Genomic DNA, 17,499 nt, shown 5'->3' with positions numbered 1-17,499 from the left:
TACTTCTGCAAAATACCTATGCCACATTAAGGGTATTGTGAAAATGATAATTTTAACAAAATAGAACTGGAGTGTCCTTGAGTTATAATGCCCATTTAGTGCAAAGGTTTGAGCTCAGCTTCTTTCCTGAAGATCTTTACTAAAAATAGCTTAGTACAGAACTGCATCAACCAGTATAATACTTTTATATCTTTGCTTCTTGTTACTTAGGTCCAAAATGGTATTGTGGTAGTTCCTACATTATCATCTAGTGCCATTGCAGCACGGTATGGCATTACCATTGGAGCAAGCAGGTATGTAAATAATGAGATTTACTTGGTTTCATTGTATTGCAACACCTGATGCCAGTTGTTCTGAAGGTGTAAATTCATGTACCAACTACCTTCTAGCATCCCACCTTAATATTGAATGTTTGCTGACAGATCCCTAGAGGATTCTCCCTTGCATCTATACAAGCTTCTAGCAGGGAATATAGATTAGCAATCAGGACCAAAACTGTGGCCAGTTTGCCTCTCTCTAATTTAGAGCTCATATTAACAGCTGTGTCTCCAGTATCATCTCTGCTAAATTAAACTAAGTTAGTACAGACTAAATATTGAGCCTACCAGCAGTCATAACCGATTCTTTCAGATTTTTCAAGTGGAGATCAGAGTCATTTACTGACTAGAGTGTCTACTCTGCTATTCTCTGATTTTACTGCTGAAATTTGGAGTGAGGGACAAACTTTAAAACGTCATGGTTGAGAAAAGTCTGTCACTTTAGGTTCCCTTATTAAGTGTGATGGGTGGCAGGGTTGTCTCTACCAAAAGAGCTGTAAGGTGCTCCTTCCCTCCACTAGTCTGCAGGTCACCTGTGAGCACCTGCTTAGTTCCCCAATCAAGGTCACATGAAATCATGGGAGCAGGTGGGGGATGGTTGTATGAGCAGCTGATGCACATCACATGTCCTGGTTTATTAAACTTGGATAATCAGTATTTTATATCTAGTGTACTTCTCTACTCATGAAAGTAATCCCAAATATCTTTTGAAAAGTTCTGTTCCTCTATTACATTCCAACTATAATAATTGAATCTTCTTTATGGCATGATGGAATAACTAACTTATTCAATTATAGGTGTGACTACTTTGTTGTAGTCTTAAAATAATACTGCTTTCACTGACATTTCAGTTGACTTGGCTTTTAGTTATTGTCTGAAGCTTGAAGAATACTTGTATGTTAATTCTGTGTACGTTTTTCCTCAAGAGTTTTACTTCTAGTGGTTGGAGAAGCTGACATTCCAACTGATATTAAAGCTGATGAGTATGTTTCTTTTGTTTATCTTCAAATGGTATTTAAGATCTTGAATTTTTTGGAAATTATGTCATAGCTGTTAAAAACCCATACCTGAAATGAGCAATTGAGAGACTGTACCTTAGAGAAGATATGGAGATTTTGGTGGCAGGTAGCATAGATCTCTGCAAATAATACTTGGAATTCTAGAATTAAATTTAAAATATGGATTTTGCTGCTGATATTTAGATGATTAATTACACAGTGCAGTAGCGTAGTGGTTGGCGCCATGCTTTACAGCACATGGTAAGACTCGAGTTCAATTCCCACCACTGTCTATAAGGAGTTTGTATGTCTTCCCCATGAACCCAGGGTTTCCTCCCACAATCCAAAACACAGAGGTATGGTTAGATTTAGTGAGATGTACAGTAGCTGTACTATGTTGGCCAGAAGTGTGGCAATGCTTGGAGGCTGCCCAGCACAACCTTTGCTGATTTGATTTGACACAAATGATATAGTTCACTGTATATTTCGATGTACAGGTGACAAATAGTTAATTTCAAAGTAAATTTATTATCGAAATATGTATGTGTCGCCATATACTACCCTAGAAATCTTTATTTGATCAACAATTCAGGAATTAAGATGGATAAATTTATCTTTAACTTACTGCCCTATTTCTGCAACTAGAGGATACTGTCTGAACGTTAGGGCCAACTCTTTCAAGAGTAAAGTTAGGAAATCCTTTTACATACAGGGACTGTCAGGAATTTGGAATTGTCTGCCACATGTGAGGTGTACTGATTGTTAATTTGAAACTTGGGTTATAAACCAAAAATAATAAGGAATATGAGTTAAAGACATTGTCTCGCTGAATATTGGTGCCAATGTAAATGTGTTTCTAAATTGCTCCCACAGTTTAAGAATGGGTGTTTTCAACAGCTATAAATCTTCAGTGGTTAGGGGTATACAAGATTCTGTTATAGAATAGATAATTACAGAACACTTGAAAAGCATTAACAGGGTTGATCAAACAACATGGATATACATAACAAATCCACTGGCATTTCTTGAGTGTAACTCGTAGGGAGAGTCAGCAAATGTGACATATTTGGACGTTCAGAAGGCTTGTGATGAGGACCATATGAGTAGTCACTGTGCAAAATTAAAACACTTGTGATTGGAGTAAATATACTGGCAAGGATAGAGAATTATTTGACAGATAGTAAACAGAATAGAAATAAATGGGTCTTTTTAAGCAGCAGTGGGATGCAATAGGGATCAATACTTGGACTCCAACAGTTCACAACATCTGCCAATGATTTTGATGAGGGAACTAAATCCTGTATCTCTACGTTTGCAGATAACACAGAGCTGGAAAGAGTCAGGAATTGTGGCTTATTTTTCCCCTGCTTAGTTATTTGCTAAATGTATTCTCATTTTGTCCCTAATAAGTACATCTGACAATCAAATATTAGCCCTTTTTTTTGTAATTAACTTTTTATCCTCCGAAAGGACTAATGGAGGATAAACTTAAATTAAAAATTATGTTTGCATTCTCAACCATTGAGAAGACGTAATAGAAACAACAACTGAAGATTCAGAGTCCATTTATTGATCATTGGAGGTTACTTTATAAATATGGCATATCAGCACTTGTACTCAAACTATATTGGAGATGCTTAGAATTCTTCACCTTATGTATTCAGAATGGTAAATGATAAATTGAGATGATCATCAGGGTCTCCTCCACCCATTAGAGATATCTATCAAGAGTGCTGCAGCCAACAATCTCTTTGACCACCCCCCAGTATCAGGCATGAGGGCAAGAACCGTTTGGATGGGAAACACCTTCTTCCCCAGGCTGTAAAGCAACTGAACTCCCTGCCACCACCCTGGTCTCATCACATATGAAGCACCACTAGTGTTATCCTGTTTACTTTTAACTTGGATATTCACCTTATTATTTGTTAATTTGTGGTAATATTACTTTATGTGTGTGAGTTGTATGTACTGTGTTGTGCACCTTGGACTGGAGGAACATTGTCTCATTTGATGGTATACAAGTGTACAGTTGAATAACAATAAACTTGAACTTGGATTTGAACTTAAGAAAAACTAATATTGAAAATTATATGAAGTTTTTTTGAAATGTTATTTTCAGAAAAATCCTGGTGGTGTACATATGTAGGAAGCATGACACAATGGGAGTAAACAATTACTTTATCCCGATTTGCTGGAAAGAGGTAAGTGTAGAAAATGGCTATGGCATAATTATCATGGAAATGCATGCCAAATTCAGTTTGGGAATGCTTTATATTCCATTAATTAGATAATTTGGAATTTCCTGGTGGTTGATAACTAGTTTAAAGGATTCAGTAAAGGTTCCTTGCTTCAACATTGACAAATGATTTGCAGTCTCTTGCAAGTTTCTACAGATGTATGTATGCACAGCATTCTGACTGTTTACGTCACCCACCTGCTATGAAGGTTCCAATGGTCAGGATCGAAAGAGACTATAGAGCAAGGGTTCCCAACCTTTTTTATGGCATGGATCAATACCATTAAGCAAGGGGTCCGTGGACCCCTGGTTGGGAACCCCTGCTGTAGAGGGCTATAGACTCAGCCACTCCATCACAGGTGTAATCCCCCCCACCACTGAGAATGTCTTCAAGAGGTAGTGTCTCAAGAAGGTGGTATCCATCATTAAGGAACCTCACCATTCACATCATGCTCTCTTCTCATTATTACCATCAGGGAGGAGTTGCAGGAGATGTTGGAAACCCACACTCAACATTTTAGGAACAGCTTCCCTCCCTCTGCCATCAGATTTCTGAACAATCCATGACCACTACCTCATTATTCCTCTTTAGTATTTTTTATTTATTTATTTTTGTAACTGATGGTAATTTTTATGTCTTGCACTGTACTGATGCATCAAAATTACAAATTTCACGACATATGTCAGTGATAATAAACCAGATTCTGATTCTGAATGATGAGGAAGGCTTGGAGAGGTGGAAAAACAATGGTTTCCTTTTGTAGACTGATAGAATAATATAGCCCAGAGACAGGTCACTCAGATCCACTCTTTCCATGCTTATCAATTAATGACATTTTATATTGATTCTACATATCAGACTTTGATTGTAGCCTTCTTGTGTCTTGGTGAATCAAGTGTTCATCAAGGTACTACTTGAGTGTTGTGTGGGTACCATTTCCATCATTTACATTCCAGATGATACCCACCCACTGGATGTGAAAAAAATTCTTCCGTTCCAATGTAACCCTCTTGCACCTCACCTTAAACCTATATCTTCCCAATTTGACATCCCCCTAGTAGGGAAAATTTGCTTAATAACCCCCTCCCGTCCCCCCCTCCCCCCCCCCCCGTCCAAGCCCCTGATAACCTTGACGTACATATATCTGGTTTAAAGTTCAAAATAGATTTATTATCAAAGTACATATCTATATGTCACATACACAACCCTGAGATTCATTTTCTTCCTGGTATTCACAGTAAATATAAGAAACACAATAGAATCAGTGAAAGACCATCCCTTCAAATTCCTCTGCTGCTAGGAGAACAAACCCTGCCAATCTAGTATCTCCCCATAACTGAAACACAGAACATAGAACAGTACAGGCCCTTCGGTCCATGGTGTTGTGCGAACCTGTAACGTGTTCCAAGATCAATCTAACCCTTCCCTCCAAAATGAACCTCCAGTTTTCTTTCATCCATGTGTCTAAGAGCCTGTAAATATCTCTAATGACCCCCACCCTTACCACTAGCCATGCACTTACCACCCTCTGTAAAAACAAAACTACCTCTGACATATCCCCATATTTTCCTCAAATCACATTAAAAGTTTAAGTTTAATTATCATTCAACTGTACATAAATACAGCCAAACAAAACAGTGTTACTCTGGGGCCAAGGTGCAAATCATAGTACCAACGATCATAAACAGCACAAGACACGTATAGCACACAACACACATAGAAGTTGCTGGTGAACACAGCAGGCCAAGCAGCATCTCTAGGAAGAGGTACAGTCGACGTTTCGGGCCAAGACCCTTCGTCAGGACACGTATAGCACTTATAAGATAGCAAGCATATATAAGATATCAGCAAAATACAGTCACACGAAAAATAAAGTCCAAGACCCTGAATGCATGAATGGTGCAGCAGTCTGCACTTGAACACAATATGGCTTGTCTTCTGCTGAGCGAACACTGGGGGATAGCACTGACTCCAGCTTGGATGCCACGCCACACTGCCCCTAGCACTCCACTAGAGCGCACCAACTCCAACACCTCTCTCCTGGGTGGCTGTAAACAGGCAACACCACAGCTTAAGGCCTAGTCCTCACTACGACCGAGGCCACGCAGCTCCCCTGCCATCTGTTATTGCCATCCACCAATAAATCAGTGAATCAGACTTGCAGCATTCCACATTAATAATGCACTCTCATATTAGCCATTTCTTCCTGTGGAAAAGGTACTGGCCATTTACCCTATCTATGCCTCTTGTCACTTTGTACACCACTATCAAGTCACCTCTAATCCTTCTTTGCTGCAAAGAAAAGAGACCTAGCTCACTCAATCTTTCCTTATAAGGCATCCTCTCTCATCCAGGCAGCATCCTTGTAAATCTCCTCTGCATCCTTTCTAAAGCTTCCACATCCTTCCTATAATGGGGTGACCAGAATTGAACACAATACTCCAAGTGTGATCTAATCAGGATTTTATAGAGCTGCAACATTACCTCGTGGCTCTTGAACTTAATCCTCCAACTAATGAAGACCAACACATGATGTGCCTATTTAATTATCCTATTAACTTGTATAGCAACTTTGAGGAATCTGTTTATCATGGTGGACCCCAAGATACCTCTGTTCTAACGCACTGCTAAGAATCCTGCCATTAACCATCTGCCCTCAAGTTGGACCTTTCAAACTGTATCACTTTACAGTTCTTTGCATTGAACTCCATATGCCACTTCTCAGCTCAGTTCTGCACCCTATCAATGTCCTGTTTTTACCTTCAATTACCCTCTACACTATCCACAACACCACAAATCTTCGTGTCATCTGCAAACTTAACTCACCCTTCCACTTACTCATCTAAGTCATTTATAAAAATCACAAAGTGCAGGGTGTCCCAGGACTGATCCCTATGGAACACCATTGGTCACTGACCTCTGGGCAGAATATGCTCCATCTAGTACCACCCTCTGCCTTCTGTGGCAAGCCAGTTCTGAATTTATGCATCAGAGTTTCCCGGAACCTATGTCTCCTGACTTTCTGAATGATGCCAACATGGGAACCTTGTTGAACACCTTGCTAAAATCCATATACACATCTACCACTCTGTCTTAAAGGACCTGGAAACAACCAGGTACCTTCTCCTCTGCATGTTCACATCCTTTGCTGACAAGTGAATAGATACAGAAGATTCAACTCCCTAAACTAAACATGACAACAAAATCAATTAAAACCATAAACCTGGCTATAGTTTGACAGACCAAATGCCCAGATGTGATTGGGATGCTAGTTCACTAGATGGAAGAAGATAAGGAACAAAAAGAATTAGGCATTATTAAAGCATAACAAATCTCCCTAAAATCATAGCTTGCTTCCCATCATATTTAAATCAAAACATTCAGATCAGAATAGAGGGACATCCACTTGGATGAGGAGGAATTTCTTTAGCCAGAGAATCGTGAATCTTTGGAATTCGTTGCCACAGGCGGCTGTGGAGGCCAGGTCATTGGTTATTTTGAAGGCAGAGGTTGATAGATTCTTGATTAGTCAGGGCATGAAGGGATACAGGAAGAAGGCAGGACACTAGGGCTGAGAGGGAAAATGGATCAACCGTGATGAAATAGCAGAGCAGACCCAATGGGCCAAATGGCCTAATTCTGTTCCTATATCTTATGGTCTAAATTGCAATCCATTATTTTAATAGTCAGAACAAGACTACTGTTTTTGTAATATGCTGCTTCTGTAATACTGTATGTATAAAATCAATTAGGTACCCATGCAGAAACAAAAAATTAATTACTCCATGGGATATAATGAAATCCAAGGCAAGTAGGCACCTTTACTTAATACTGTGCGTGAAACTGCCAAATGGAGAAATCTTTATTAATTGTTGAGGTCTAGATTTAATTCTAACAATTTAGCAGAGTTGTTTTGCTATTTGGTCCATATCCATGTATGTGGGATATACAGAATGCACTGAATTACTTGTTATTTCTCTGTATAAATAAACCTAACCTCTTTGTCCTAGAAGCGATTGAATAAGGTGAAAGTGAGCTGTAAAGGTGGAATTTCTAACTGGAATTGAAACTGATATACAGCAAGACACCGGAAATTACTGGTTTATTTGTAATGTTTCATCAGGAATTCGCAATAGGAGTTTCTGAATGGTGTATATTATTCAAACAATGAACGCTTTTAGGCAGGAGTTCTTAACTGTTTTTAAGCCATAGACCCCTCTGACATTCCAGTGAAGCCTATGGACCTCTACTCAAAATAATGTATTGTAACATGAAATGTGAAATGAAACTATCTGTGATTGCTATTGGTGAAAAGTTACAGATAGTGCTAATAGTACTGTGGTTTGTTGCCTACATTCATAATTGAAGGAAATGTTAAATTTCAGTTAGAGGTTCATGAAAATAAAGATGTACATTTTTTTTCTATCCAAGTTCCTATGGCCTTTTCTTCATCAAGTTACGGTATTGCTTGCACTGTTGTAACTATATGTTATAATGTGGTTTTTGTCAGTTTTTCAGTCTTGGTCTGTCTTGTGTTTCTGTGATATCACACCGGAGGAACATTTCATCATTTCTTAATGCATGCATTACCAGACATACCAACCTGCAAAAACTCATTTCAGGGAGGTAGCACCATCCATTTGCGGGAGACTCCCAGAACTTCTGGGAGAAGTGGGATGTCTGCAATAGAGCAGCTAGCCATCTAGTTTAAATAACGTTAGCTATGCTAATGAACGAATGACACCTGTTAAACTCACCTCAACATGACTTTTACGGTCTTAACCCATCATGGGCAATAGAAAAGTCACTGTTGCAAACAGTGCAGCAAGCAACACTGGCATTATTTTTGACCCCTATTAGGCAGGGCTACACTTTAGGGTAGTCTGGGGTGACGTACTTTTTTTTTGGAACAGTCTGCCATGGCGCGCGCGTGCACTCTCGTCGCTCGCGCACGCTCTCTCTCTCTCTCTCTCGTCGCTTGCACACGCTCTCTCTCTTTCTCGGGCTCTCTCTTGCTTTCTCTCTCTCGCTCTCAAAAAAATTGATTTCCATGATATTGTATATAACTTGCAGGCATCAGAGAGCCACTATTAATATGCGGGAGACTCCCGGAACTTCTGGGAGAGGTGGGATGTCTGCATTACTAAATGACAATAAAAGAGGACTGCGTGTCCTCATAATCTTAAAAAAAGTTCATGGACCCCTCCCGCCCCCCCCCCCCGGGAATCTATCCACAGACCTGTAAGGGGTCCGTAGACCTTAGGTTAAGAACCCCTGTTTTAAGGATTAGAAATAAAAACTACATGAACATCTCATCATCAATGTGAAAACTGAAACTTTACTAAATACAGCACTAATTGTCTTTTAATATGTTCAGAATTCAACACTCAGAATAACTGAAGTTGTGAAAAGAACAGCGTAAATGATGTGAGCATACTTGTGGGAATTACATATTGCAGGTTACCTAAGGTTAAAATTCAGTGATATTGGACTGCTTACATCACTCAGTTCTGTTCTCTGAATCTTTGTGCAGTTGTTTAATATATATACTGTACGTTTCCTTTTCTGTATTTAGTATGAACTAGTGGGTTTAAAATATATTTTTAATTGTTATCACTGCAACAAGAGCACATTCTTGATTTTTTTTTATTGCACCTTAAATTCTAGTATTTCCACTTAAAGCCTCCTAATTTGGGCCAATGCTTATATTTTTAAGAGAATTTCCAATATTTGGAGATATTGTATCTTTCCTGGAAGGAGAGACTTAAAATCAGAAAAAGTGCTCTGACCGATTGCCAGCCTAACTGCAGCAGCCAGCAGTCCAATGTTCAATGCCACTTGCCTGTGCTGCTTTCTTTTTAAGATGTAACCATTCACGTATTCAATTTGTGAAATTTGTTTCTCGCAGGATAATGAATGCGATGGGGATCTTCTATATGCAACATTTGAGTTAATTTTACCTCTGGCATATAGCCACAGACCTGAACTCGTGATTTTGGCTGTGGGAGGTAACACTGGAATTGAAGCACTCGCACTAGCTCACTTGACACAGTTACTCCAGTTGTTTGCTGAAGGTCAGATTCTTGTAATAAGCCAGGTATGTTAAAATTAACTGAATTCTTTTAGGCTACAGATCAATTTTTTTGTTTGCAACGGTTTAACATATTTACTTTGCATCAATGTACACGAGCCCTGTGTTTAAAATGGCCAATCCTGTTGTATTTACAGATTTCTGGCCTGGTACTAGTACTACAAAAGCTTTATTGCTACAAGGCTTTGCTGACTAAATTATCACTAAGGAACACATGTATACGTATATTCTGACCCACTTCCTGTAGGTCAGATTGGTTAGTCAGATCCAAAAATAAGCTGAAAGGTTTGTTTCCATGCTGAATTGTCAATAAGTTGGCTCTAGCTGATCTATGCCAACTGACAGTATTGTGAAACCATTCCTCAAGTCACATAGCACTGGGGCCATAACAGTGACATACGTGTCCACCACTTGGCTCTAGGAGTTTTTGTGACTGCAAATCCTGCTGTCATCATTCATTAAGCCACTGCTCTTATGCCCATCATTGATGATCTCATGACTTTGAAAGGACACAAGAAGAAAAAGTACTAACAGGACATTGAAGGGAGGAGATTGAAAATCTGGCTGAGTGGTGTCATAACAACAATCTCTCACACAATGTCAACAAGACCAAGGAACTGATTGTAGACTTCGGGAGAGGGAAACCAGATGTCCATGAGCCAGTCCTCATCGGAGGTGGAGAAGGTTGGCAGCTTTAAATTTCTAGGCGTTACTATTTCAGAGGACCTGTTCTGGGCCTGGCACGCAAGTGCAGTTGTAAGGATAGCATGGCTGCTCCTCTACTCCCTTAGGAATTTCCAGAGATTCAGCATAACATCTAAAACTTTGACTAACCTCAATTGATGTGTAGTGGAGAGTGTATTGACTGGCTGCATCACAGCCTGGTATGGATACATCAATGCCCTTGAAAGGAAAATCCTCCAAAAAGTAATGGATTTGGCCCAATACATCACAGGTAAAGCCCTCCCCACCATTGAACACATCCTACTTGAAACACTGTCATAGGAAAGAAGCATCCATCATCAGGGATCCCCACCATCCAGGCCATGCTCTCTTCTCGCTGCTGCCATCAGGTAAAAAGTACAAGAGCCTCAGGATTCACACCACTGGGTTCAGGAACAGTTACTACCCCTCAACCATCAGGTTGTTGAACAAAAGGGGTTAATAGCTTCACTCAACTTAATTTGCACAATCAGCAACATGTTCCCATAGCCATTGGACTCACTTTCAAGAACTCTTCATCTCATGCTCTCGTTACTTATTGCTGTTTATTTATATTTGTATTTGCACAGTTTGTTGTCTTCTGCACTCTGAACGCCCAGGTTGGGCGGTCTTTCATTGATCCTGTTATAGTTACTATTCTATAGATTTGTTGGGTATGCCCACAAGAAAATGAATCTCAGGATTGTATATGGTGAAATATATGTACTTCAATAATAAAATTTGTTTTGAACTTTGAATAGACAATATAGGGAAAGTTGAAGTAAACTGGGAAATACTGATTTTTTTTAAGCTAACATGACAGCACTAACCTAGTTTGCCTTAAAAGTTACTGAAAGGGAATTTTGTATTAAAATCCAGTATCATCTTAAATAGATTTTTTTTTCTTAGGCTTCTGACCTTGTGGAGACTTTGACAAGTTCCTTGCTAGGTGACACTTTACCTGCAGTAGGATCTCTTGTTTTAAATCAAGAAAATGTACTCATGCTGATGAAACTTAAGCAAGAACTGAAGCAGCACTGGAAATTAGTTCAGAACAGTGGTAAGCAAAAAAATCTTTACATATTCCAGAAGGATTAAATATCAGTAATGCAATTCATGGTCATTTCTGTCCCTCAGTCCTTTCTTTAATACAGGTAACTGCTATTACTCTATCCAAGGTCAGAAACTTTTTATAGTGACACGAAGGGTTATACCACAAATTGAGGAATTACTGTAATTTTCTTTTTCTTCCCTCAAAGTGTTTCAAAAAATAATGTTACATACAATTGTTTCACCATTCTGAAATGGAAATAGACTTGGTAAAAGATGACTTTAAATTCCATTTGTTGTGTTAATGCACTTAAAGTAATTAAACCTTCCATTCATTGATCTGATGATCATTCCTCTAAAGAACCATGATACCCGTTAAGTTTGCAGTGTAGTTGTTTTTCACCTCTGCATTGACTTGTTAATTCTGGTTATCTTTGTGAAATAAAATCAAACAATTCATTTCAGGAAAGAGGAACAGTTGTCCATACTTCCTTTCTTGGGTCTATTCTGTTACATACCCCGTAACGGGTTACAGAACCAGCAGAAATGGAACACATCTTTAGTCTGGTTTTGCTTTTAACAAACTCTAGTTTTATTAGCAACTATGCAAAACAGTAATATATAACCAGATAAATCAAACAGGTTAACAGTGTTACGTGTATAAATGTGTGTAAATAGAACTCCCGATCTATTGAGCTTGGGGGAAACAAGGCTTAGAGTCTTGAGATGGTAAAGTATGAAAGTTCAGTTCATCCACAGAATAGGTGATGAGAGAGAGATATTTGTAATCCAGGGTAAATGTTGAGAGAAGGCAATCATGTCAATATTCTACAGATTCCATGATAGCAATACAAGATAACAATAGTAGTAGGTTTTATCTCTGAAGTTGTTCCACTCCACACACAAAGTATCACCGACAGTGATTTTCAGCGAATATCCTCCCAGCACAAGTGGTACCACACCTGGACTCAGCTACGGGTCATCCCAAAGTGGTGGCCACAGGATACTCCAACAGGGTCCACGTATGGATTATCACCAACAGTAGCTTATCACAAAGGGGACCCTCTTCAAAGGAACTACCACCCAGGCAAGGGTCGACACACTGGTAGATTCCACAAGGTTACCCCAAACACTCAATGTGATAGCCACTTATCCAGTTCCACGACATACGAAATAACTCCAACAGTGATTTGCCACAGGGGTGCCTTTCTTCAGTAAACTACCACGCCCAAACAAGGGTAACACACAAGTGGTATTCACAAAGGTACTCCCCTCACCAGAGAACCCACTCCTGTGGATTAACTATGTGACAGTCACACCTTCGTATTCGAATGGAACTCAAACTCACCTTCACGGGCTACTTAGAGAGAGAGTCCAAACAGTGATCTCTTTGTCACTAGGTTTCTTCTGTTTCAAACCTTCCTCTCCCCTCTTCTCTTCCTGCAAACTTGTTCTAGTTGCAGACAACTTGTGAGAGTCATTTGTCAGTAGTCAGGATCAATCTCAACTCACCCCTTTTGGGCTACTGAAAGTTTAAACCAGCGACCGACTCACAGGTGTCTTCCATCGACTGAATCCATCTTGACTCTGAGCATGTGTTTCTCTGTGTCTGTAACTGTCCTTGTAAAAAGTAAACATGCTGCAGAGAAACCATAACATCAATTGTCCATCAAATATCCCCCTCTCCCCCTCCCCCTTTTTCTTTTTCCATGGCAATCCAGAAGCTGACAGCAGTAGTCAGTGTCCTTGTAAAAGTGTAAACACGAGCTGAAAGGCAGACTCTGCCTCTCTCTCTCTCTCAGCAGAAATCCAAAAGTTACTCTCAGTTCTCTCTTGTGCCTTAAAGTGACCGTCCAAAACCTAGGGGTCCACAACAATTCTAGCATCATCATCATCAGTTGTATGACTTGGTCAAACATCGTCTTTCCATGACCATGATTGTTCTTGGCAAATTTTTCCACATAACTGGTTTGCCACTGCTTTCTTCTGGGCAGTGGACGGGTGATCTCAGCCATTATCAATACTCTTCAGAGATTGTCTGCCTGGCATCAGTGGTCACATAACCAGGATGTGTGATATGCACCAGCTGCTCATACGACCATTCACCACCTGCTCCCATGGCTTTACGTGGCCCTGATTGGGGGTAGGGGAGGCTAAGCAGGTGCTACACTTTGCCCAAGGGTGACTGCAAGCTAGTGGAAGGAAGAAACACATTACACCTCCTTTGGTAGAGATGCATTGCCACCTGCACTACTCTAGCACCTGAACATATTTTTGCATAATCTTCAGTCCGTTGTTTCAACTGCGTGTACAGAGTAAGCCATATGTAACCATTACAGATATTATCATTGCCTTCATTTTCTCAATAATGTGTTGGGATCTGCCTCATTGGAAATCAGGCAGTAGCTCTAAGGTTATCCGAATGGGGGCACAAAGGAAACTGCGGTCTTCTTAGTTATAGAATCATTGTGAGATATGGCATGAGAATAGGTCCTTTGGCCAATTGAATCCTCACTGAACATCAACCACCCACTCATACAGATACCACATTAATCCTATTTTTACTTTTTAGAACATTAAAACAGTAGAAAGCTTTTGACAAGAACAGGCCATTCAGCCCAACAAACCTTGCCAAATTCCTATTCACATAGTATGTTGAAATTACTATCGAGTTTAGACTTGGAAGTCTCTAAGGTACTACTCTCAACTACACAACTAGGTACTTTGTTCCATGTGTCCACAAATCACTGTGTAAAGAAATGCTTCCTGATGTTAGTCTGAGATACCCCCTTAACCAGTCTCGTCCTAGGCCCCGTGGCCTTGTTGATGGATTACTTTTGAAGTAGCAGCTAGCATCCACTTTACTTATACTCTTAATGATTTTGAACACTTCTATCATGTCTCCTCTCATTCTACTACTTAAACTAAAAAAGATTTAATTGTTTCAGTCTTTCTTTATAATTCATAGCCTGCAGACCTGGAATGAGTCTAGTCACCTTTCTCTGCACTCTCTCCAGTGCCTTCACATCTCTCACACAATATGGAGACTGAAATTGTAAACAGTATTCAAGGTGTGGCCTCACAAGCACATTAAACAGCTTAAGGAAAATGTCTCTTGACTTGAATTCTAATGAGCACATTATACAGACTGAAATTCTATTATCCTTCCTAATCACTTCTGTGCATTGTCTAGATGTTGATAGTGATAGGTCTACTGGGATGCCCAAATCCTTCTGGTACAGTGCACTTTTTAACTCAAGACCCCCCCATTGTATGTTTATATCTAATATTTCTACTTCCTATATGTAATAATTTACATGTACTTACATTAATTTCCATTGCCATTTATCTGCCCAAATCTGGATTTGTTTAGATCTAACTGTATTGATTCTGCTGCCTGAATGTTATCAGCCCATCCCCCTAATTTTGTGTCAGTGGCAAATTTTACTAGTTTATTTGTTATGTGCTTATCTAAATCATTAATGTAAATTAAAAACAGCAGCAACCCCAAAACCCATCCCTGCAGAACCCCACTTTTAACATTTTCTAGGTGTGGAAATGATCCTCTCACTATGACTCATTTTCTGTTTTTGAGCAAATTCTGCACCCATTCGCACACCTTACCCTGAATCTTGTAATTTGATTATTAAACTCTTGTGGGGTATCTTGTCAAAAGCCTTCTGAAAGTCCAAGTAAATGATATCAACCACTATTATTAGCATAAATTTTAGTTAGTTTTGTCACATTATCATCTGCTTTCCCAAGATTTTATTACTAGAAGCTAGGGAAATTTTACAGTGACCATTTAACCTTGTGATTCACAAGTCTAGAATATGGTAGGAAGTTGGGGCATTCTGGGAAAACCCATGCAGTCACAAAGAAAACATGCACTTGCCGTGTAGACAGCACCTAAGGTCAAGATTGAACCTGCATCTCTGCTATTGCAAGGCAGAAACTGTGCAAGTGTGCATCAGTGTACTGTAACCGGTAGATCTGGCTTACTGAATAACTCATTATTTAGTGCAACACACACAAAACACTGGAGGGTCTCAGCAGGTCAGGCAGCAGTTGACATTTCAGGCTAAGACCCTCCTTCAAGACTGAGAAGGAAGGAGGAAAATGCCAGAATAAAAAGTGGGGAGAGCAAGGAGACTAGCTAGATGGCGATTGGTGAAGCCAAATGGTTGGAAAGGTAAAGGGCTAGGAAAGAAGGAATCTGATCATTTGGAGAAAGCCCAACAGTTGCAATATTATATTTTTTATATCCAAACTAATAATGGTGTGTAACTTCAATTGCTGATTAAGTTTAAATTGCATAGTGTCATTGTATTTTTTTTCTTTTTCTTAAATGCAGTATATTAAACAGTTGAGCCAGATTTTAAATTTCACCTGGAATGAAAGAACACAGAATGTGGAGATTCAAGATTTTTTGAAACCTCATCAACATCATTATTTTGACAGCCCTGTCTTCGCTGGAGAGTTTTGTTTTGGCATTCATTCTTGTCCTTAAATTGTAAAGATTAATTGATATACAAAAGTAAAGATGATTTTCTTCGGCAACACACACAAAATGCTGGAGGAACTCAGCAGGTCAGACAGCATCTATGGAAATGAATAAGCAGTCGATGTTTTGGGCTGTGACCCTTCATCTGGACTGAAAAGGAAAGGGAAGGATGCCAGAATACAAATTATCTTCATTTGCATTGTTCATAATATCAAAGCATCATCTATACAATCATGACCTATAGAACTATTCTAATGATTGTGTCCTTATACAGAATTAATCAATATCTAATGAAGATTAAATGACACGCTATATTTGTTTAATGACTAACCTAAAGACTTTAGTCCTTAAGTTTTTATGCATTTCTCCATTTATTATTAAAATTGTCATTTTATCATACAAACTAAAGATCTGGTATAAATTACTAATTGCATGTGTAGGCTGCAAATTGAGGGAAGACTCAAAGCTGTAGAAATGAGGGTTTTTGAGAATGATGAAAATATCATGGAAGGGCAGAGTAACAAATGAGGAAGTGTTGCAAAAAGCCGGAATAAAAAGAGAGCTGAAATCATCAATCAGGAAGTGGCAACTGGAATTTCTGGGACATGTACTGAGGAAAGAGAAACTCAATCATCTTGCAGTGACGAGAAAAAATGATGGAAGAAAAAGTTGTCGAAAGTGCATGACATTTATGAGTTACATCAAAGCAAAAGTTTCAAAAAACTTATTAGAACTTCTCAGATTAAAGGCAGATGGAAGACCATGATCGCCCACATCATATGACACGGCATAAGATGATGTGTAAGCTTTTCTGCAGTATTGCCATGGGCAAATGGACAAAAGCACTACCAAGATTTCATAATGGTCAAGGCTACTGAAATACTTACTGTCACAAACTGGATGAACAGAACCAACAAGACTTGAGCAAGAATGATCATTTTTTTTAAAAGAGATACGAATGCCTGCAGATGTTGGAATCTGGAGCAACACACAAAAAACTCCAGGAACTCAGTTCAGGCAGCATCTATTGGAGGGAATGGACAGATGTTTCAGGTTAAAACCCTTCACCTGAACAAGTACTTCTGTGCCAGTTTTCCAATGAACACCTTGCCTACCTCCCTCTACAAACTTGATAGTACATAGCAGCCAGCAGAGTTTCAGATAATTTGTCTTTGACTAAACTATAGATTGTCGGCCCTAAATGCCTCCTTGCACAAGTCTATGTCTGAATTTGTGTTTGATACCTCTCTTTCAAATCGTCTTAATGTTAAATGTGCTTTATGAAATGCAGATTGTTGAGTTTAGCTCCATTCACCATGTAAATAAAGTTGGGTAGTCCCAAAATTCATTCCAACAATCAGCCTGAAGGGTAAATATTAATTTTGCAAACCTGATCCAGGAATAGAGTAGCATCTGGATAGCAAGTGTTGGATTTTTATATTCATTTGGTATTTGTCCTATTTTACTGATTTCAAATTAATTAAGTCAGAATTGGCAATGTCATTAAAATTAAAGAAAAAAATCAAAACTGTTGTTGAGTTTGTATTTATGTACAACAACAAAGTTACACACTATTAATCAGGACATACTGTCCAGCTAC

At 39.1% G+C, this 17,499-nt stretch overlaps 1 protein-coding gene across 5 annotated transcripts in view; it reads left to right on the top strand.

Moving 5' to 3' along the window:
• The window catches only part of hdac10 (histone deacetylase 10), a 39,606-nt gene extending 22,182 nt beyond the window's left edge, over positions 1-17,424 (top strand). For 3 of the 5 annotated variants that reach the window (XM_072241320.1, XM_072241321.1, XM_072241319.1), the window contains exons 16-21: positions 211-293; positions 1,244-1,300; positions 3,435-3,516; positions 9,461-9,649; positions 11,255-11,405; positions 15,750-17,424. In XM_072241320.1, the coding sequence (XP_072097421.1) occupies positions 211-293; positions 1,244-1,300; positions 3,435-3,516; positions 9,461-9,649; positions 11,255-11,405; positions 15,750-15,757 (570 nt within the window). In that variant the 3' untranslated portion in view covers positions 15,758-17,424. The remainder of the gene's footprint in view (positions 1-210; positions 294-1,243; positions 1,301-3,434; positions 3,517-9,460; positions 9,650-11,254; positions 11,406-15,749) is intronic. The other 2 variants (XM_072241324.1, XM_072241323.1) reach the window with 2 other exon arrangements.
• The last annotated feature ends 75 nt before the right edge of the window (positions 17,425-17,499 follow it).

Source organism: Mobula birostris, chromosome 23 (genome assembly GCF_030028105.1).
Source record: "Mobula birostris isolate sMobBir1 chromosome 23, sMobBir1.hap1, whole genome shotgun sequence".
Classification (NCBI taxonomy): Eukaryota; Metazoa; Chordata; class Chondrichthyes; order Myliobatiformes; family Myliobatidae; genus Mobula; species Mobula birostris.
This window is presented reverse-complemented; position numbering and strand designations above follow the sequence as displayed.